Source organism: Patagioenas fasciata, chromosome Z (genome assembly GCF_037038585.1).
Source record: "Patagioenas fasciata isolate bPatFas1 chromosome Z, bPatFas1.hap1, whole genome shotgun sequence".
Classification (NCBI taxonomy): domain Eukaryota; kingdom Metazoa; phylum Chordata; class Aves; order Columbiformes; family Columbidae; genus Patagioenas; species Patagioenas fasciata.
This window is the reverse complement of record NC_092560.1, coordinates 84,096,888-84,119,359: the sequence shown is the minus strand read 5'-3', so window position 1 is coordinate 84,119,359 and position 22,472 is coordinate 84,096,888. Positions and strand designations below refer to the sequence as shown.

The following is a 22,472-nucleotide window of genomic DNA, read 5'->3' as shown; positions in this document are numbered from 1 at the left end:
TCCTCGCTCCGGTGTTCAATGGAACACCAGTCTCTGCTTCTTATGAGATGCGATAGCAGTCTTAAAAAGTCCAAAAATCAAAGTGGTTTTCTTAAATTCGGCAGCCAGCACTTATAGATTTTTCCAGGTTGATTTAAAAGTGGTGTAGATTCGTTTATGTGAATGATAGAGGGGCTTAAATCCACCTTTGAAGTCAACAAGAGCCGGAGTAAATGGAAGAAGCCACCTTGGCCCGGAGTCAGCCGGGTTATCGCGATCCCCGCTCTCCTCAAGGAGTAATCACTAAATAGAGCTGCTAATTAAAAGCTAAACATCGTTTAACTTCCCAGTTGAGCGTGCCAAAGGTTTATATCCCCCCCCTCCTGCAAAACAAACAGCACAAAGACGCTCACCTACCACAGGAAACCCGTTGGACGCCGATCTGCGCGTGAAGCGTCGCTTCGGTTTAGGCTTGGAAAACCAACGCGACATCGCGAAACGTCGCTGTTTGGGATTTTAAGGAAGCAAAGCTTGGCTTAATCCTGGAAAAGGCCGAGGTATTGACCTCCGTGGGGGTTTCTGATCCTCTCAAGAGCATCCAGAAGTTTCCTCATCGAAGAGACGTGGAATATAGATTTCTACACCGTTCGGAGGACAAAAGTCACCACGGTTGGGTGAAGAGTTAAAATCTACTCATCCTTTAGGTGGTTTATTTTATGCAGAACGATAGAAGTTGAACTTATATTGCGTAACGTTACAAAATGCATCGCTAAGAGAATTTTCTGTATCAATAAAGATGGGAAAACGCTTTGGAATAAACCAGCAAATAGAAATCAGGTTAAGCAAGCAGAAAAAGGATACGGCGGTTCGTCGCTAAGCGGCAGCGCTAGCAATTAATCCAGAGCTTAATTAGAGCTGAAGAAGCCACACAAATGAAGATGAATCGATGGATTTTATTAGGAAAAATCATCAAACTGAATAAATGGATGCAGATTTTTATTTCGTAAGACAGTGTTATATTCACGGACCGATCGCCCGGCCTCTGCGATCGTTCTCAGCCGGGCCACCACATCAGTGCATGGGGTATTTTCGTTACTCATCTGCCTAATTAGTGCGTCGGCAGAAACGAAGAAATGTGCGTTGTAATAGATTTGAAGCCAACGATGCGAACTCCACGGACAAAACGCAACGGGCTTCAGCTAGAGCTGAACTTTCAGGAGGTAACAAGAAGTTATACACGAAATAAATAGTTGCTCCGGAAGACCACAGATTTCAATACGATACAAAGCAGACGTAGCAAAAATAGATGAAAAAAAGAAGCATTCTTTGTAAAAACATATGTGTGTTGGTCTTTTTTTGTTGTACATATACTTACATATACAAGTTGCAAATGGCGTAGGTTGCCCGATGGATTTGGAGCCCCGTCGGACAGCGCTTTACCACAGTTTCGATACGCGGCCTTTCTCCCCACATGGCTATTTCTCTACCTCTTTAGACAATCAGCCTTCCCAAATGGTTTTTATCTAGCACGCAAACATCATTTTAAAACGGGGGGGGTGTTTATTCGACGCAGCGAGTGCATTGAGGAGCTTTTGGTATTAAAACATTGCGCGAGAAACCAATTTAGAAACAGAACCTTGAAAAAAGTAACGAATAAACCACCAAAAAGGTTGGTAAATCACCTTGGAGTCCATCACAGAAAACCCCTCAAGGATCTGCATAGATTACTCCGGATCCTGCCTTTACGTGGTATAATTACACGACGGAGCTTTGTTGTTCAGAGCTATTAAGGGATTGATATAATTTGCAAGCTTTCCAAGGATCATTTATCCTGATTACGGGACGATGAAAACGCTGCCGATTCTCCATGTGAACATGGCGCTGCTCCTCAAAACTCAGCCAAAGAAAGAGGGAGATGTGGACACGGGCATTTTAAACATCGGACAAAACGAAAAGCTCATCAGCTTATTCAATTTATCTTAAGCGTCTCTTTTTTCGCTCGTTTTTCGGATAACGGCGACGTCACGGAAAACGCAGCCTGACAACAGCCGGATCGTGAGAAGACGGATTATTAAAAGCAGGAAGAAATCTATGGTTCATCATCAAACGCTAAAATATTCGTGGAATTCTTTAGTGTGGGGTCTAAGCTAGAAACGCCGTGTTGTAATTTAAGTTAATTTTGGAGAGCGCTCTCATTCCTGTGACCGATGTTATGATAGGGAGAGATTACGGCGGGTGAAAAACGAGGGGAAATAAGCCAACAAAATGAGGCAGAATAAATTACAGGACTCAAAGCTCATGATTTGAATTGGTCTGAAAAAGGGATCCCTGCAGAGTTAGAAGATACAGCCTGAGGAGCGCGATCTTGCCATCAGTGAACCTTCGATTCGGGCCAGTCGTACACGTCCGGCATGAAGGATTCGTATTCGTAGGTCCAAACCTTGGAGCGAATGTAACGGTTCTTGTCTGCAGGCTCGGGGTAATGGAAAGCCATGTTGTTTGCGTATAAAAACTCCATCACCTGAAAAGTTAAAACCAGTGGGCAAGTTTGTGCCTTTCGATGTTTAGGGTGGATAAAGACAAATGGTAAAGTGTTTTTACCATTCCTGAATGTCTTATGAGGGAGCGGACAACTTAATCCCGTTCATCAAAACACGGTAATTTGGGTCCGTCGCCAACCAGAAGCAGCCAATAAACACGTGGTTTTTATCGGCGTCACTTATCAAAGGCATAAAGAACAGGGTGTTTCGCACCCAAGGTTTTTACCGTGCAATTCAGCGAGTTAATGGACGCGTCAAACGCTTTAGGAGAGTTCGCTTTTATGGTTCGCACTCACCTTAACGGCAATATAAATAGAAACTTCCCTGATATTCGACAGCGGAGGGTAAAGTCTGCCTTGGGCGAGTTCTTCATCCGTCAACTGCTCTGCCAAGGCCTGAGGTTGAAAAACAACCAGGTTCTAGCGGTTGAATTCCAAACGAGATCGATAAGACGCTAAAAAACATGTTGGTAGTATCATAGCGCTCTGAAAGCACTCGAATAACGCAGCTCAGCATTCTCGAAGATGTGTGATATCGGCAAATTGATGAAGATAAAACACTAGTTTTTTGGAGGATGAACTACCCGTAACCATGAAAATGAGATGAATATAAGATTAATGTGTGTTTGCCCAGTTGATTTGGTTGTATTTCCATGTGGTGGGTCCTCCCGCTCCGGAACAGAAAAGCAGGAGAGGATGCGACCACGACCACACCATCATCCCCAAACCCAGCAATGGGCGGGAGGAGGTGGCGACGGACGTATCGCAACATTTCCTATTCAGTTTCTAAATGAAATTTGCAATGGAAGCTGCTATTTTGCACCCAAAATCTATTTGGTTTTCACCGAGGGGCGATAAAACCAACGGGAAACCCCAACGCTTCGGCCCATCGTGCCGCAGCGTGTTCTGCTGCCACGCTTACCTTAGCGGCCTCTAGGAAAACCTTATCGCTAATGTGTCGCACGCTGCTGAGGATCACGGCCAGAGCCACACCTGCAATACAATTAGCACCAATTAGGGCCAAATACGCAGCCGAGATGCTGCGAGTCACCTAAAGTGTTATTTTTGTCTAGGTCAGGCTTTGGCTACCAAAGGTCGGACCTCGTGGTCCCTTAAATCTGTGATTCTGACGTCTGTTTTCTCCCTCTTCCCCTAAAATATGTAGGAGAACCCAAAATGCAGCACTTTCAAAACCTTTAATATGAAACACTGTTGTTTTAGTGAGCTCGCTGTGTGCATGTCACATCCATCCTTATATTCCTTCATTTATTCTGATTTGAGTTCTCGGCTTTAAATGTTGGGAAGGCCTCTTCATGCTGCTCCGCTAACCGTTCCTAATATAGCAACGGAACCCAAAAGGTGCGAATAGCCTGAGATTCAAGATTTAAAGATCATTCTATTTATTACCTGGAAATATATAAGCATTGTTTCCTTGGCCTGGTTTGAAGGTCCGTCCGTCCGGCAGAGTCACCAGCTCGAAGGGGCTGCCACTGGCAAACAAGCAACGGCCCTAAGGATCCAAAGAAATCAAGTATTTGTGTGTTAAACCATGATTAAAAGCATCAATCGACCACAAGCCCCACCACCATAGGGACTGTATGAAGGGTCTATTTACCCTTCTTGTGAAAAAGGGGTTTAATCAGTATGAAATATTCAAATAAACGGAGAATTTGGAGCGTCAAATAAACCCTCAACCAAAGCTCAAGGACCAAAAGACAACACAACCAAAGGCCACGCGATACCCAACGGCGCTAAAGCATCGTCGGGGTTTTACAGGTGCCATCTAGTGGAAAAATAATAAGGAATAAAAGATAAGTGATAATATTTTAGTTTCCTTACTGACTTCCGAAGATTCTTTTAGCCTAAGGTTTTCTATCGGTCAGGATTAGGCTGTTCCTAAGGCCTGGAGACACACGGGGCTGATAAACTTTATTAGTTAAATAACAAAGTCAAGTCACTGAGGGTTTGCTAAGTAATTAAGGGAAGAACATCATTAATTTTAAAGGGTGAACTATGGGTAAGCTATGTTGCATTATGAAAATACACATTAGATATGGAGAAAAGCCTGAAGAGCCAGCGACGGTACAGAATTTATTAATAAGGCCTGGAATAAAATTACACCTGTTCATTTACTGTAAAAACAGCGAGAAATAATGAGGCTGGTCTGATAGCGCTGCTGGTCTCCTTCAGTGCCACCATTTTGAGCCCTGAGGTGATTCTGGTGCTGCCATTTTGAGCCCTGAGGTGATTCTGGTCCTGCCATTTTGAGCCCTGAGGTGATTCTGGTGCCGCCATTTTGAGCCCTGAGGTGATTTTGGTACCCCCAGGGCTGCCATTTTGAGCCCTGAGGTGATTCTGGTGCCCCTGGTGCCACCATTTTGAGCCCTGAAGTGATTCTGGTGCTGCCATTTTGAGCCCTGAGGTGATTCTGGTGCCGCCATTTTGAGCCCTGAGGTGATTCTGGTGCCACCATTTTGAGCCCTGAGGTGATTCTGGTGCCCCTGGTGCTGCCATTTTGAGCCCTGAAGTGATTCTGGTGCCACCATTTTGAGCCCTGAGGTGATTCTGGTGCCCCCAGGGCCACCATTTTGAGCCCTGAGGTGGTTCTGGTTCCGCCATTTTGAGCCCTGAGGTGATTCTGGTGCCGCCATTTTGAGCTGTTCCCTCTCATCCTGCCACTTGTTCCTTGGGAGAAGGGACTCAGCGAAACATCACTCTTTGAAAATCAACACTTCTTTTCAAACCACCTCCATTTCTTTTTGCCAGAAGCCAAGAAACCTCTGCATTATTCTGTCAGCAAGCCCGCGTAATAATAAAATCATTCGAGTTCTTGCGTTCTGCCGCTCGGCAAAGAGTTCTATCGCAAGAGGAGGACGTTTCTAAACGCGACATACCTCTGTGAACGTATACGCTTCCTCTGCTGTGCATTCCGCTTTCACCGTGGGGTTACTCAGCGCAAAGATTATGGGGCGCTCATTAATAGAGGCCATCGCTTTAATTACGTCCTGTGAGAAGAGCCGCCCAGCTCCCGCCACTCCTGAAGCAAAAGTAAAATAGAATCAATATATCACCCCCTCGGGATAGGTGACAGTAGATTCACTTCATGCCACCCTTAAAGACTTGGAATGAAGCATTATTTTATATGATTTTTGGGGATTAATCGGTGTAAAGAACGCTTATCGCTGCTCTGGGTAAGCAAGCGGGAACTCCAGGCTCTCCCCATCTTTAGTTGGGTGTTATGGGTATTTCTGACCCCACATAGGTACAAACGCAGATAAAAGGTCACAAATTCACGGTAGTTACTCACCCCAAACCCTTTTATTTTCCAAATAAATCAGAGTTGTACCAAGAAATACCTGTAATCCTATCTGACCTCTGTTATAAATCAATATGGCAGTGGTTTAATAGGTATGATATATCTCCTTCCAGATTCTGCCAGGAAAAGCCAACTGCAAATTTAATCAAGCAAACGATGGCAACGCAGAAACAAAAATAACCTTACTTACCGATGATAGCCGAAGGCCGAAGTACATTCACCGCCTCCACAAATGTCTTTGGTATCTGCTCTGGAGCCGGATGCGTAAATGGTTCTTGATTGGAATCGACCTTTTGTTCTCGGCCCTGTGGATAAAAAGGCGATTATTTATGTGATGGGGACACAGAAAGCAGCGTAATGTGGTCATTTCAAGGCACAATGCGGCCCTACCTGAACCAGTAAACCGTATTTGTCGAACATCCAGATTCTCCCGTAGGCTTCGTCAGCGGAAACTCCGCTTTCCACCATCGCCATAACGATGAGGTTCGCGATTCCCAGGGCGGCCTTGGGGATAAAAGGACTTTTGGTTTCGAACGAGTCACAAAAGAGGTTTGTTAGCTGGTTATGAACCCCACAAAAATCATTTAACCACTTTGTGTTTCTCTCCCCGATGCATTTAATGCCTTGTGTTAATGTATTTCGGCAACGTTCTGCCACGGAATTCAGGCTGTGAATGTCCAGAAATCCTATAGAATCAGAATATTTCCAGTTTAATGTCTTGCTGTTCTAGGGTTTTAAGCAAACCCACCTCTCCTGCTCCAAGGAACAGCACTTTCTGCTCCGCAAGTGGTTTTCCCGTGGCTTTCTGTGCTGCCAACAGTCCCGCCAAGGCCACTGACGCCGTCCCTGGAAAAACACAACAGATCAGCAAATTTGCTGCTGACACCAAGTTGGGAGGGAGCGTGGAGCTGCTGGAAGGCAGGAGGGCTCTGCAGAGGGATCTGGATTCCAATGGGATGAAGTTCACCAAGGCCAAGTGGTGGGTCCTGCACTTTGGCCCAAGAACCCTCTGCAGCGCTCCAGGCTGCACAGAGTGGCTGGAGAGCAGTCAGGCAGAAAGGGACATGGGGAACCTTGGCACGTTATGGTTTTACACACGTTTTTCGCATATATATGAAGGATCACAGAATCCCAGAATGCCAGGGGTTGAAGGGCCCTGGAAAGCTCATCCAGTGCAATCCCCCCATGGAGCAGGAACACCCAGCTGAGGTTCCACAGGAAGGTGTCCAGGCGGGTTTGAATGTCTGCAGAGAAGGAGACTCCACAACCTCCCTGGGCAGCCTGGGCCAGGCTCTGACACCCTCACCAGGAACAAGTTCCTTCTCATATTTAAGCGGAACCTTTTGTGTTCCAGTTTGAACCCATTACCCCTTGTCCTGTCACTGGTTGTCACCCAGAAGAGCCTGGCTCCATCCTCCTGACACTGCCCCTTTCCGTATTGATCCCCATGAATGAGTCACCCCTCAGTCTCCTCTTGTCCAGCTCCAGAGCCCCAGCTCCCTCAGCCTTTCCTCACCCGGGAGATGCTCCACTCCCTCCAGCATCTTGGTGGCTGCGCTGGACTCTCTCCAGCAGTTCCCTGTCCTTCTGGAACTGAGAGGCCACAACTGGACACAAGATTCCAGGTGTGGTCTCCCCAGGGCAGAGCAGAGGGGCAGGAGAACCTCTCTGACCTACTGACCACCCCCTTCTAACCCACCCCAGGTACCATTGGCTTCCTGGCCACAAGGGCCCAGTGCTGGCTCATGCTCACCCTGCTGGCCCCAGGACCCCCAGCTCCCTTTTCACTGCTCTCCAACAGCTCATTCCCCAACTTACACTGGAACCTGGGGTTGTTCCTGCCCACATTCCAGACTCTACACTTGCCCTTGTTCTATTCCATTCCATTTTTCCCACCCAACTCTCCAGCCTGCCCAGGTCTCTGGATGGCAGCACAGCCTCTGCTGTGTCAGATATAAAGGACATACCTTGAATATCGTCGTTGAAGGTACAATATTTCTCCCTGTATTTTCTTAAAAACCGGAAAGCGTTGTGGTTTCCGAAGTCTTCAAATTGGATGAGCGTGTTCTGGCCGTACCTACGCAACGGGGCAAATATTCCCATCACCAAAGACGTAAAGAAACACAACCCTTTTAAAATAAACCCTGCACGTTTGGAAAGAGGACGCCCTCAGGCCTTTCCCTGCTTCAAACAGCTCCATTCTGTGAATATTTAACTATAAGCACGTTCCAGGTCATGGAAAATCACTACAGAGCCACGTCTTTTGACTTCTAGTCTTACCCTTATTTCTTAAATGATTATTTCAAGGCCGATGTGTTATTTATTCTTTACCTCCCAGCAGTTTTGGCCATAATTCCATGTAGAATATTCAGTGTTGTACCTGTCTGTAATGGCTTCCATAAATTCATCAATCAGGTCATCGTAGACCTGCGAGCGATCCCTTTTTTGGTACAGGCCCATGTAAAACGGATCTTTTAGGAGCGTCTGAAAGAGAAGAAAACGAAGATCGCTCGATACGCTAAGCGGAGTTCACCGTAACACCTTTGCAACAGTTTCTTAAAGCCAAGTCGGCCTATTTCACAGCGTTCCAGCGTTTAAACGACTCCCAAACACAGCATTCCGCTGACAAATTAACCGGTTTTCGATCCCGAACTCACGGTGTTATCCGTTCCGACGTCGATGCAGACGGGCAGGCATTTATCTGGATGAATTCCCGCACAGGCCGTATACAAACACAGTTTTCCCACCGGAATTCCCATCCCATACACGCCGAGGTCTCCAAGACCCAATATTCTTTCTCCATCGGTGACGACGACGGCCTGAAAACAAAAGGTAGGGTTATACATTTATAAACTTCAGAGCGATATCAATTGTGGGTTCTTTCCAGGTGAAAATTCAGGTACGTTTATACAGTCAAATAATAATTTACAGTTTATACAGCCAAATAATAGATTACAAGGAATATTTTACTCGAAGCAATAATGCTGAATGTTAAAGTCTATTAAGTTGGGTTTAGGATTTCTATTTCTAAATTTAAAATGTCATTAAAAGTTTCAAATCAGCATCACTCACCTCATCTCCCTTTGTGCTTCTCGACCCAACTGGGTCATACAAATTTTAATGGCACGTGTTGATTATTAACTTCATTAGATGCCATAATCAATGCATTATTTAGTATTTACACTTGCGTCAAATACTAACGAAGCTTAAGAAGCTCAACTGAGATTAAAAACGACAATTAAAAAGATATTAAACGGTGGTACCTTGACGTCGTTCTCCGGCCAGTTGTTCACAATTGACCTTATATGGCCTCTGTCTGAGATCGAAATAAATAATCCTCTGAAAGAAAGAAACCAAGAAATATTTTATAGGTGATGATTAGAAACTTCAGTTTTCTTCATTTAACTGAACGTCAAAGAGCAAACGCCCCCCTGGAAGGGTATGAGAAAGGAACACAATCCTAAGCCTGGCTTAGTGAGCTCGGCTCCCAAGGAACAAAGACCAGGATGAGAAGAAATGGCCTCAAGTTGCTCCAGGAGAGGTTGAGGTTGGAAATTTGGGATAATTCCTTCCCCAAAGGGCTGTTGGGCATTGGAACAGGCTGCCCAGGGCAGTGCTGGAGTCACCATCCCTGGAGAGGTTGAAAATAAACACACACGAGGTTCTCAGCGATGTGGTTTAGCGTTGGGTTATGGTTGGACTCCATCTTGAGAGTCTTTTCCAACCAGAACGATTCTGTGGTTCCATGGTTTAGTGGTGTTGGGTCTTTTCCAACCAAAACAATTCTACATGGTGCTTAGGGCCATGGTTGTGTTGGGTTAATGGTTGGATTTGATGATCCTGAGGGTCTTTTCCACCCTAAATGATTCTATGTGGTGCTTAGGGTCATGGTTGTGTTGGGTTAATGGTTGGATTTGATGATCTTGAGGGTCTTTTCTAACCTAAACGATTCTATGTGGTGCTTAGGGAGACGGTTGTGTTGGGTTAATGGTTGGATTTGATGATCCTGAGGGTCTTTTCTAACCTAAACGATTCTATGTGGTGCTTAGGGAGACGGTTGTGTTGGGTTAATGGTTGGATTTGATGATCTTAAAGGTCTTTTCCACCCTAAACGATTCTATGTGGTGCTTAGGCCCATGGTTGTGTTGGGTTAATGGTTGGATTCGATGATCTTAAAGGTCTTTTCCAACCTAAACGATTCTATGTGGTGCTTAGGGTCATGGTTGTGTTGGGTTAATGGTTGGATTTGATGATCTTGAGGGTCTTTTCTAACCTAAACGATTCTATGTGGTGCTTAGGGAGACGGTTGTGTTGGGTTAATGGTTGGATTTGATGATCTTAAAGGTCTTTTCCACCCTAAATGATTCTATGTGGTGCTTAGGGCCATGGTTATGTTGGGTTAATGGTTGGATTCGATGATCTTAATGGTCTTTTCCACCCTTAACGATTCTCTGATTGACTGCAGAGCATCCCAAGAATCTCTCCAGCCCTGGGACCCTTTGTCATCAGCAGAAACACGTCGGTCGTGGCTTTGATTGTGCTGGGACCGCGTTTAAGCTGAGCTTCCTCCAGCAAATCCGCCATAGGGGTTTGTGCGTGCTCGTGTTCCTTCCCCAAATTGGCACAACTATTGTGTAACCGAATCCACATGAAAATAAAACATTTACAAGCAAAAAAAAAGAAGCGATAAGCAAGATATATATGTTATGCTTACTTTGGTCTCCTGAAGATGTGTCCATACTGGGAGCAGGCCAGGCCTACAGTTGGTGTGTATACAATCGGCATTAACCGCTCAATATCGTCTTGTAATACCCTATAGAACAATTTTTCATTCCTTTCTTGGATTCCCATGATGTAGATATACCTGAAATCAAGAAAAACCAACAAAAAACCCCCAATTTAGTTCACGTTTATGCTTATTTAAAACAAAAAGCACTGGTTATGACACACCACGCATGCTTAATGCATCAACAGGCATTGCGATAATGCGATATAATAAAGATAACGCATGGATTTATTGCGGGATGTGCTTGGGAGTCTCGTTACTGTTAAAAACAATGATCAGCGGAAAAATTTGTCATCCAAAAGAAGTCTGGTCCCGTTAACCTTAAAATTCACCCAGTTATAATACAAATTAACTCCTTTTGAAGGACTTTGGTGTGTAAGTTAAAGCCGCATTTTTCTAATTTACCTATGAATATATCATCTATCAATTCATGCTCAGCTTTGCTGACCTGATAAAATACTCAAAATCCTTTCACGAAATCAAGAAACAACAAAATTAATTGATATTAATAAATTACACCTCGCAAGACTCCAAATTCTAACCCTGTAATTCCCTCCTAATGGGATCAATATGCACGATTGATGAAACCTCCAACTACAAATGCCAACGAGGGCATAAAAACCTCGGTTGATCATCCTCGTGTTATAATTTAACACAATTTCCATTTACTTTTCCAAGGGGTCCGTCATTTTGGCCAAATTCTTATGGAAGCGTAAGGCCTGGATGTCTTGCGTCTCTATTTTAGGAGGTAGGAGCCCTTGTAAGCCGAGCATCTGCCGTTCGTGTAACGTGAAGGCCATGCCCTGCCAACGAGAGAGAAATAATTAGCGTTTCTAATTAGAATCTATTTGTATTTGCTATTTCTGACCAGCCGCTGCGTCCTCTTCTCATGGCAGGTGCCCCATCATAAAAAATAATACATATATTTATATATAAGATACAAAAGGTTGACCTTTATATCAACCTTTATCATTAAATATAGAATTAAAACAGACATTATTATATATTTTCACTTCTGTTTGAAGAGACTTTCCCATGTATTTGTATCACGCTCGTCATAATAAATCTCAAGTTTGGAGGCTCTGCTTCATATAAATCAGCGTATTTGACTGGTTTTGAACTAATAAAATTACTCCTTTGGAAAAAATATCATTAAAGAGATTAATGATTCGTATAGAATGTTTCTCTTTGCTTATTTAAATCATTTTTAATATTGTTTCCATTACGCAGCCATCCAGCTGCTCTTCCATATTAACTCCCCATCTTTATTTAGTTGATTCCCATTTTTCCAGTCTACAGACAACCTGGGTTTTCAGAGCTACAAGAACATGAACCACAGTGGATTTTCAAGTGGTATTAAGTTGTAATACTGTAATAATTTCAATTTAAGTCACTTTTTGGTGTCCTTTGACCCGCAGTACAAGGTGTCCTTTCTCTTAGCGTTACCCACCGACTTTCACTGCAATTAATTTCCTTAATCCTCTTTACAGCTCAGAAAAACCAGGTGTCCTCTCAAAGGCGGACGGAAGAGAAAACCCAGCGCGCTTCAAAGGCCGCAAATGAATTCGTTCAGACACACGGAGACATTAATTGCAACCAGAAATTAAAAAATAAGGTGAGTAAAACAAAGCGTTGACAGGTTTAGTTAAGACGAGCTCAAACGGAATCATCGCATCGGAGGCTTTTAATCCACAGTTTTTACTGGCGCTGAGAGCTCGGTTTGGTCCGAACCGAACTCTGCTACGCAAAGCAAGTGGTTTAGGGAAGATATAATCACAGAATCCCAGAATGTCAGGGGTTGAAGGGAGCTGGAAAGCTCATCCAGTGCAATCCCCCCATGGAGCAGGAACACCCAGCTGAGGTTCCACAGGAAGGGGTCCAGGCGGGTTTGAATGTCTGCAGAGAAGGAGACTCCACAACCCCCCTGGGCAGCCTGGGCCAGGCTCTGACACCCTCACCAGGAAGAAGTTTCTTCTCATATTTAAGTGGAACCTCTTGTGTTCCAGTTTGAACCCATTACCCCTTGTCCTGTCATTGGTTGTCACCCAGAAGAGCCTGGCTCCATCCTCCTGACACTCCCCCTTTCCATATTGATCCCCATGAATGAGTCACCCCTCAGTCTCCTCTTGTCCAGCTCCAGAGCCCCAGCTCCCTCACCCTTTCCTCACCCGGGAGATGCTCCACTCCCTTCAGCATCTTGGTGGCTGCGCTGGACTCTCTCCAGCAGTTCCCTGTCCTTCTGGAGCTGAGGGGCCACAACTGGACACAAGATTCCAGGGGTGGTCTCCCCAGGGCAGAGCAGAGGGGCAGGAGAACCTCTCTGACCTACTGACCACCCCCTTCTAACCCACCCCAGGTACCATTGGCCTTCCTGGCCACAAGGGCCCAGTGCTGGCTCATGCTCACCCTGCTGGCCCCAGGACCCCCAGCTCCCTTTTCACTGCTCTCCAACAGCTCATTCCCCAACTTACACTGGAACCTGGGGTTGTTCCTGCCCACATTCAAGACTCTACACTTAATGTCCAAATCGTTGATGAATATATTGAACAATAGCGGCCCCAGCACTGCCCCCTGAGGCACTGCACTGCATCCAGGCCTCAACTGGACTCTGCCCCATTGCCCACGACTCTCTGGCTTCTTCCCTTCAGCCAGTTCCCACTCCACCTCACTCCCCGCTCATCCAGACCGCACTCCCTCAGTTCAGCTGTGAGGATGCTGTGGGACACTGTGCCAAATCCCTCACTCAAGTCAAGGTAGACCACGTCCACCGCTCTGCCATCATCCATCCATCTTGTTATGTCCTCATAAAAGTCAATGCCGTTGGTCAAGCAAATTGTTCTCATAGAACTTCTAATCGTTGTTATATTCAGCAGCAAATCGCAGGCTTTGATCCTAAGCATAAAGTCAATTTGATGGTGGATTTTGAGCTGCTTCGTCTCTCGACTCCGCTTCTTCCTGTTAAACCCCAAAGTTCACTATTGCACAACACGTCTCCACCGCAGATTAATAAAGTTCACTCATATAAATCAAAGCTGTATTTGTTCTCTCAACCAGAGACGTTTCTCAGTATAGAATTTGGAAATCTCTGATTTCTCCCCTCCTTCATTTTTTAAATTCAATTTCATATCTTTATTATTCCCAAAACAGAATCATATATATACCAGAGGGTTTGGATGATTCAATCTGTTATTCAACCTTTCAAGATCTCTACAAGCAAAACCACCACCGGTTCTTTTACCACCTCCGGATGTGTGGAACCACCTATAAATCAGTACAAAAACCCAAAACCGGACTTAACTAATCCAGTTCAACGAGGCCCAATATTACCCGCTACCTTTGGCACTTATGGCACCTTTTCAGCGAGGCGATAAAAGCCGGTTACAGATTAAACAGTCCCGTCTTTCCGAATGTAATTCCCTTTCAAAGCGCGCAGATCTCTACCTTTCGAAATTCAATGTAAATCTTCGATTTCTAGCACTTTCCAGGATCTTTCTTGATGAGCAATTGATGGGATTTCAAGCTCTATCCTATTGATTTTGTCCAACTCGCTTGAGCTTTGGGTTGGTTTTATTTTCGTTGCGTTTTTAATCTGAATCAGAAGTCAGAGAAGTCGCGTCCATCTTCATTAATAGAACAATTAAACGATTTAATCTCGCAGCGTTTCTAAGTATTCAGGAAGGTGTAGATGACAATAAATTGGGCTGAAGAAGCTCAGAATGATATGGATAAAACTGTGATTTATGGTCTATATAAGCTGGGATGGTTCTCTGGGATTAAACCGCCGCTTGTGACCCCGCCAGTGAATTAAATGGATCGTGAATTCCTGCACACAAGTGCCCAAGCATATGCATATATAGAAATATTTGTGTATATGTGTGTTTAATCCTAAAGAAGCTAAAAATTTGGGGGGTAAAGGGGAATAATAGTAAAGAACGAACTAATCGAAGAGTATTGAGGGATTGAGTAATAGAAAAGGGGGTAACGGAACTAATTGTAGAAAATAAGACGTAGAAAAGTCGTCAGCTAAAATACAGACAGCGCCACAAATTATTCAGAGCAACTCATTTTCTGCAAGCACAAAGAAACTAAACCTATGAATTATGTCCCAGGGTGAAGATCAAGACCATTCACGGTCGAAGGGTCAGGGATCATCTAGGAGAAGAAATCCTGTCCTTGGGTGAGAAGCTGCAGCATTATCGCTACATAAATAACATTTTAATTGCCGGCGCTAAGCAAATCAGATCGTCCAAAGAGCATCCGAAACGCCCAACGAGCTCCAAATGCTGTCAGCAGAATAAAAGGTCCTGGAGCCAATGAAATGTAACTCGAATCCCTGTAGGAATCAAACATGGTGGAAGACAGTAAACACGCGCGGGTGCCAGCCATGCAGTTACAGTGTGTCCTGCGATTGTTTGGCTGCGACATCAAGGGCGTTACCGATATAGCCCGTGACCTTTTTCCGAGCCGCCCTGACAATAAACTGAGTTTCAAGCGTAAAAACCTCAACCAACCCATGTAGGTGTAGTACAGACCTGAAGAAGACAGGTAAGGATTAAAATATATATATTTTTTATATATATATCGCACTGTGAGCAAGGAGAACACAAAGGGTAAAGCACTTTGCACCATTTATTGGGTTTGTTGCGCAACCGGCACCTGGAAAAAGCTTCCAGGGTTTGAAATAATTTTAATTGGCATGGCCAAGTTGTTCAGAGCCCCAAAAAGTCTCGAGATGCTCTGATAAATCACACCAATCTATTTCTTTCCTCCATGAGAATCCCCATTTGATTTTCGCAGGCGGGCTCTAACATTCCCAGCTCGCTCTTTATATTCACAACTTGCGCATTGAGGCATCGTGCAAGAAATGTGACTATAGATCTATATTTTCCTCGTCTTTTCAGGACACTCGGGAATCATTTTTTGCCAAAAAAACCCACATTGGAGTCAAACATTTAAGAAAAAAAAGGATCAAGTTATGCAAGTCCAGCTCTCATAGCTCAGGAAATATTGTTAGAGGCAGCTCAATTTGTCACCTCTCTTGGTCACTTTAGCCAGCTCAGCTCAAATATCAAAAGGCCTCGTCTTGTTTCTTATGAGGTTTAGTTTACGCGTTAATTGTTTCGATATTTCTAAAGGGATAAAAATTGGGGAAACAGCACTTTTGTGATGGGAAAGAATACAAAATGTACTTTCCTAAGAGAAGTTCCAACGCATGGAATGAATATAATGTTTATTTACCAGCTAAGCTTCATTCAAGGCTTATTTTTAGATGCTCTCTGCCCGACTCTCTGCATGGGGATGTTTTTTTATTGATATGGCTCAGGCCCAATTCACAGCCACAGACTGAGCGGCGAACTTTTATCACTAAGCAAGCCTGAATTCACAATTAACCATTGCAAGCTATGAAATTAAGGCTTTTCATCCTCTAAAGCTTGACTTGGATTCCGCCAGCCCCAAAACGATGCCGGTGAGCAGCAAGAATTCTTCATTTGATAGAAAGAAGCGGTCGGGTGGTGGAAATCGCTGTGAATTACACAGAATCACACAGAATTGATTGGGTTGGAAAAGAGCTCAGAGATCAAGTCCAAGCCTTGGTCCAACTCAAGTCCATTGACCAGATCATGGCACTAAGTGCCATGGCCAATCTCAGTTTACAAACCTCCAGGGCTGGTGAGTCCAGTACCTCCCTGGGCAGCCATTCCAATGCTGACCACTCTCTCTGTGACAAATATACAGCTTAATTTTCTAATCTCCAGCCTAAATTTCCCCTGGCAGAGTTGAAGGCCATGCCCCCATTAAGTAAGGGCGCTACGAACCTTGTTCGTCCGCGGGTTGAGCATCAGCGGTTTGCCTTTCTCTTTGGTGTGTGTGCCGCGCCGCGCCATCGCGCAGGGACCGGCGGCTGCTCGCAGGCGAGAAAACATCGCTGCTTCCTTTCCTATCACCCCTGGGAAAAGGAAGAGAGAAGAATTCAGAGTCACGTTGCTCTTTGGTTTTCAAGATGGTGGATAAGACGCTCGTGATGGTGATAACAACCCAAAATTGCCTTGTAGGGAATAAAAGAGAAGGTTTTGACAATGGGGAGTAATTCCACAGCGAATTCCACCAGCAAATATTAATGTGGTGACCTGTGCGACTGGCACCAGCTCAAATACCGGGGAGGACATGATGACCTGGGCATGAAAATTGCAGCCAAGATGCTCCAGTAGCCTCTGGGCAATGAAACCTTGTGGCCTGGGCAAGAGAAAGCAAAGAAACTCCGGTTATTATAACATTCAAACTACAGTAGAACAGGATGTAGAATGAAAACCCAGAAGCTGTGTTTCTTTGTTTTGTGGTTAAGAACATTAATTTACTGCGTGGAGACATGAGGGATGGAAACCTTGCCAGCGCTCCAAACAAATGTTGCTTCTAACACGATAATTCCAGCTTAAACCAGCCAACAGTGGCCTAAACCCAACCAGAACTAAGGGCAGCTGAAAATCAGGATGGGAAAAGCAAGTGGTTTTAATTCTGGGTTTGATATCGTTAGGCGATCGTGAATCCATCTCTATACATACATGTGAGGTTAAAAATGATGCGTAATTAGCGGAGGAGGAAAAATCAGCCCGTATCCCATTAGTTAAGGTGGGTTTTGTCGTGAGCAAAAATACCTTAAACAAGGTATCCAAAAGTAGGCCGAGCACCACCACACCTTCTCTACTTCTAATGAAATTCAAATTACTTCCTCGCAACTAATGAGCATTTCATCTGCGGCCCAGATTTCTCCTCGTTTAATCGATTAACTCTCTAATCAACGAGAGAAAAAGACTGAAGCGCCAAGAGCTGCGTGGTGACAAGAACGAGCCACCCACCCAAACCCTTTGGATTTAAGGCCTCGAGAAGGAGGTTTTTAAGGAGATTAAAGGGTTGGGTGACGCCGCTTGGCGTTTTTAAGTGGTTTACGGTGGGGTTTGTAGAGGTCAGAATGGAGCCGGTGGTGCTTTAAGCAGAAGAAAAAGGAATTAGGAAGAAAGCAGAGGAATTGAAAGAGGAATAAAATTCCTGCTACAAAACGTCAGCACAACCAGAATAAGGAATTATGTTCTTCTCATAGTGCTTGACAACATTAAGGACTAAACAAGCCACCAAACTGCTAATTTTTGGCTAATTACCACGTCCACGCTGTGTTGCGATTTAAGTGAATTAAGTTCTCCAGCCCAGCAGACAACGGGTGGCGTCTGTGCCTTATCAGGAGGCATCTGGCCAGGTCAAACTCATCACCAATGTGCACAAACGCCCTTATCTAGGAGCAAACGTTTCGCTGCCGCAATTCTGGATCCGGGAAAACGGCAAAAGCCGCTCGGAAGGGAAATTTCACCCAGGATATCGCTCAGAGTTGGGACGCTGATTAAAGCGAGGTCTGTTTGTGGATTATACCTTAATTCTAAGCAGCATCTGTCATCAGCAACTTGCGCTTGATGACTCTGCAGCCTTGAAATATATGTCACTGAAATCCTATGTAAATAAACAGCTTTTGTAGTGGTGCTTAAAGACATTATTTTCTCTACTGTAGCCACATCAATCTATCCAGTAATACTATCCCAATTGTGGTGTAGATGCACCACTGCGCTCTATTCTCTAATTAACTTTTAATAACGAGACAAGCCTTGCCTAGCCAAGTATGACACAAAGCAGGCACACGCGAGCTGGCTTCATCACTTCAGGAATGATAAAGCAGGTTAGAATTATTACATTAGCTCGAAACGTCTCTCCCCATGAGACTTTGGCTTCGAGAAAGCGACGTTTCCCTGCGCTCCGTGCTTTGCCGATCAAGGGGATAATTCCGTTTTATATCAGGAGCATCCCTGTGCAAACTCATTTTAAATGATGTTTCTAACGTACCTTGAGATCTGTTATAAGGAACAAAATGCTTGGTAATGGTAAGCGGGTCATATTGAAACTGCTTTTCTTCCCTTTTATTCTGAGGGAACTGATTCAACAAGGAGAAAAGTCGCTTGGAAAGTTCTTAAGTGAATAAGTTCACAACTTGAGGGTTGAAATATTCCACTCCCAGTTGTAAAGGTGAATGCATCTACATACACAGGACAAAAGCCTTTCCTGCAGAATCCTCGGAAAGATGAGGAAATAAACAGAAAGCCGCTTTATTCCAGAGAATTGTAACCACCTGTATTAGAGTTATCACAAAATCCAGATTGTTTCGGATATAAGAGAGAAATGAGGATGTTCCAACACGCTTACAAAAGGGAGAATCCTCAGCCATAAGCACGAGCTGCTGGCTTATTCAGAATTAATCACCTTTAGCGACATATAAACCTGTCAACCCCCTATAAACCTCACTAAAGGTTGGACTCCTAAAAACTTCCTGCTTAAATCCCAGAAGAATCTGAAAAACTACGTAGACATAACAAGTTACCAGCTCCTCCCGTTGCGATAAAGGTGCTGCCACCAGGAGTAAGGACGAACGTTGAATGAGTACACACTGAAATACGCCGCACGACCACGCGTTTTGGCGGCTTCTTTCTTAGTTTACGGATCAAACCACCTATAAATCTTGTCTGCATTCACGCTGCTAACACAGAATTTTCATCCTGGGAAGGGAACGCACGTTTGCTCTCCAAATAAATGCTGAGTAAATTTCTATAGAGCAAACAGCATTCACACCCAGATTACTTGCAGTTTCAAATCTCTTGGTGTATATATATATATATATAATTTCTCTTCGCTGTTCACTAACTTGTTGGAATTAAGAACACAAAGATAATTAACAACCAGCTCGGCCGCAAGAGCATCCTGTTTTATCAACCCCTTTATCCAAACTGCCGTATGTTTTGTTCTCCAAGTATTTAAAGATTTGGGCCACAACATAACACACCAGGGCCCATTTACCGGACCCTCGACAACAGCATTTCCAACAGCAGCTTCTTCGAACAAGCCGCAAAACCCGAGGACCACGGGTCTCAAATAAATATCAACTACAAATACCAGGCGGCGTTTCCCCTTCGGCCGCCACACCGGCAGCTCTGGCGCTTGGCAACTTTTGATTTTATAGGTTTTAAGGCCATGAGAGTTCGGCGTTGAGGAGCTGGGGATGTGGGGACTCGGGTTTGTTCTCTGAGGGTGGTGGTGGAATTTGTCACCCATTTTGACAGTTGGTAAACACAGAGCGGGTAAAGCGACTCACGGCCTGTTTCTCCCAAAGCGAAACAACAGCCCTTGGTGCTTCCCACCTGCCGGGCCCAGGGCAGCGGGTCCCGGTGTCCCCCTGGGGGGGTTCCCCGCAACAGGCCGAACCCCAAAAAACGGGGTTTGGGGGGGTGGGAAAGGGCGAGTTGCTGCTTTGGTGTGACCTCAATGGGCGGCAGGGGACACGGAGCTCCCTCCATCCTCCGGCTCCTCGCTCCCCGCGGCCCCTCCCGGCGGGACCGGGCCGCCCCACGGCCGGGCCCGCCCGGTCCTGCCCCCCGCAAGGGCCGGGGCACCGAGAGAACGGGGGCACCGAGAAAACGGGGGCGCCGAGAGACCGGGAAAACCGAGAGAACGGGGTCTCCTCACGCAGGGCCCGGGGAGGGGGGAGACGTTTCAAAGGCTCTGGAGAAAACGCCCCCGGGATACGCGTGTGGGAAGAGAAACCTTCCGTACGCCACTGCAATTTTAAAATGGTTACCAGAGCGGGATCTACCTCCTCCTGCAGCTGTTGCCCTCTGAGTGATGCTGGCCGAGGAGCTGTTTCTATTGTGCAACAGCGGCTTCCATCCGCCGGAGCTCCGTCCGCCTCAGAACCCAACACTGAATGGAGCAAACAAGGAGGCACCAGGGAGGGACACCCCGGAGGGCGGGGAGTTCCCCGTGACTGACAAGACAGCGCAGCCAATGAGGAGGAGGATTCCCACCGGTCCAAAGCGGCGCTCAGCCAATGAGATTTCCTTCCCGCGGCTCCCCGTCCTGACAGAGGGGACAGATGGCCAATCAGCGAGGAGCGGGCGGGGCTTGGGGGTTGTGTGAGGGAATGGCGGTTGTTCGGGGACGGGGACCCTGTGGGGACAGGGACAGCGAGGAAAGGCCGTTGTCCTGCATATAGCGCATTTACCTTTAATACTGGGGGCCCTCCCAATAAAACAAACAGTAAAATCAATAATATGAACACATCTTGTCAAAAATCCTGTTTCCAAAGTACAAGATAATGGACTTTCTGATGCTTAAGAGCTTTTCCAAAGCAAGGCTGTGACACCAATCAATTGAATCCGCTATTTGTCCTGGGAAAACTACGCTAAAATTCTAAATTATTCACAGAACATTGCTCTTTTTACAGAGCTATTCTAAAGTGATTCTCCTTTGAACTCAACCTTTATTTGCTGAATGTTTCAAGCCTCAAGTTGTGAACTTGCTCCGCTTAAGAACTTTACATCCAACCTTGTTGGATTGGTCACCTCAGAAAAAGAGGGAATCATAATCTGAAATAAACCCTTATTTTTCATAATAACTTAGGGCTATTTGTCCTAACACCCGTCTCACCTTAACTGAAATTATACTTAATTGAAATAATACTTAATTGAAATTATACAGCGTTTGGAAACGAAAGGTTCGATGGTTAGAAATGCAACCGCTCATCTCACCTGAGACTTTGTCCTTCTCTTCAGCCCAAACTATTATATCCGCTTACCCAAAATGATAAAGCTGTTAATTCTCTTCCGGCACCTAACGAGATATAAATCATTAGATATATAGAGAAGCGTCGCTCCGGAGTTGCTATAGGAACTGATTTGGAGGCGTATGGCGAAGTGCATGTTCTGCACTTGATATTCTGCATTTTCAACTCAGCCTTGCTGTAAAGCCCTGACATTTAAGTCTGGCTGAAGATCTTGCCCAACTTAACGAATAAACAACGCCTTGCCGCAATATAAACTTCCCCAGGAGAGAATAATTGTCTCGAAACCTGTGTCGTAATACGAAAAACCTTCCCCCCAGGGAATGGGATTTGCTGCAGGATCTGAAGCAATTTTTATAACGAGGGAGAGATTTCATTTCTCGTCAGCATCTTGTGCATCGGCGTTTTTCTCCCAACAGCCCGTTGGTAGTGGTTAAATTCTCTCCTAAATCTGGACTTTGGTCCCGATCGGAATATTTCAAGTGGTAGGTTGGTGTGGGGAGGAGCTCTGGATCGTGGTTTGCATCTTAACGAATCTTAATCTTCTGCAGGTGGGCGGCAGCATCATGGAGTGAGGTTGTGATACGGATCAGCCTTCTACCTGATACCCCAACCCAGACCTGATACCCCAAACTGGAGCTGATACCCCAACCCGCACCTGATACCCCAACCTGGACCTGATAACCCGGCCCGGACCTGATAACTCAGCCTGGACCTGGTGACCCAAACTGGACCTGATACCCCAACCTGGACCTGGTACACCCAACCTGGACCTGATAAACCAACCTGCACCTGATAACCCAACCTGGACCTGGTGACCCAGCCTGGACCTGATAAACCAAACTGGACCTGATACCCCAGCATGGACCTGATAAACCAACCTGGACCTGGTAACTCAAACTGGACCTGATAACCCAACCCAGACCTGATAACCCAACCTGAACCTGATACCTCAAACTGGACCTGATACCTCAACCTGCACCTGATAACTCAACCTGGACCTGATAACCCAACCTGGACCTCATAATCCAACCTGGACCTGATACCCCAACCTGCACCTCATAACCCAAACTGGACCTGATACCCCAACATGGACCTGATAACCCAACCTGAACCTGATGACCCAAACTGGACCTGATACCCCAGCATGGACCTGATAAACCAACCTGGACCTGATGACCCAAACTGGACCTGATAACCCAAC

General features: G+C 45.4%; 1 protein-coding gene across 2 annotated transcripts; it reads right to left on the bottom strand.

Moving 5' to 3' along the window:
- Window positions 1-912: 912 nt before the first annotated feature.
- LOC136115094 (NAD-dependent malic enzyme, mitochondrial-like) lies at window positions 913-20,430 on the bottom strand. Of its 2 annotated transcripts, none has more exons than XM_065860991.2 (16): window positions 20,303-20,430; window positions 16,437-16,567; window positions 11,290-11,423; window positions 10,549-10,698; window positions 9,098-9,173; window positions 8,492-8,653; window positions 8,215-8,318; window positions 7,802-7,911; window positions 6,583-6,680; window positions 6,225-6,338; window positions 6,025-6,139; window positions 5,413-5,555; window positions 3,926-4,028; window positions 3,441-3,511; window positions 2,816-2,914; window positions 913-2,500 (listed from the first exon to the last, which is right to left on the bottom strand). In XM_065860991.2, exons 2-16 carry the CDS (start codon window positions 16,542-16,544, stop codon window positions 2,351-2,353), a joined length of 1,737 nt encoding a protein of 578 aa, XP_065717063.1. In that variant the 5' UTR covers window positions 16,545-16,567; window positions 20,303-20,430; the 3' UTR covers window positions 913-2,350. The 2 variants fall into 2 exon arrangements, with proteins under 2 accessions (XP_065717063.1, XP_065717065.1); XM_065860993.2 differs by having other exon boundaries at window positions 20,288-20,424.
- Window positions 20,431-22,472: the final 2,042 nt, after the last annotated feature.

Bases quoted from the DNA above. Each gene is read 5' to 3' on its own strand.
- LOC136115094 (XM_065860991.2), bottom strand. From the start codon at position 16,544: ATGTTTTCTCGCCTGCGAGCAGCCGCCGGTCCCTGCGCGATGGCGCGG. The intron at 8,654-9,097 runs GTACCACCGTTT...TTTTGTTTTCAG, and splicing joins GGCCGGAGAACGACGTCAAG to GCCGTCGTCGTCACCGATGG. The intron at 3,512-3,925 runs GTAATAAATAGA...ATTGTATTGCAG, and splicing joins CAATGCTTATATATTTCCAG to GTGTGGCTCTGGCCGTGATC.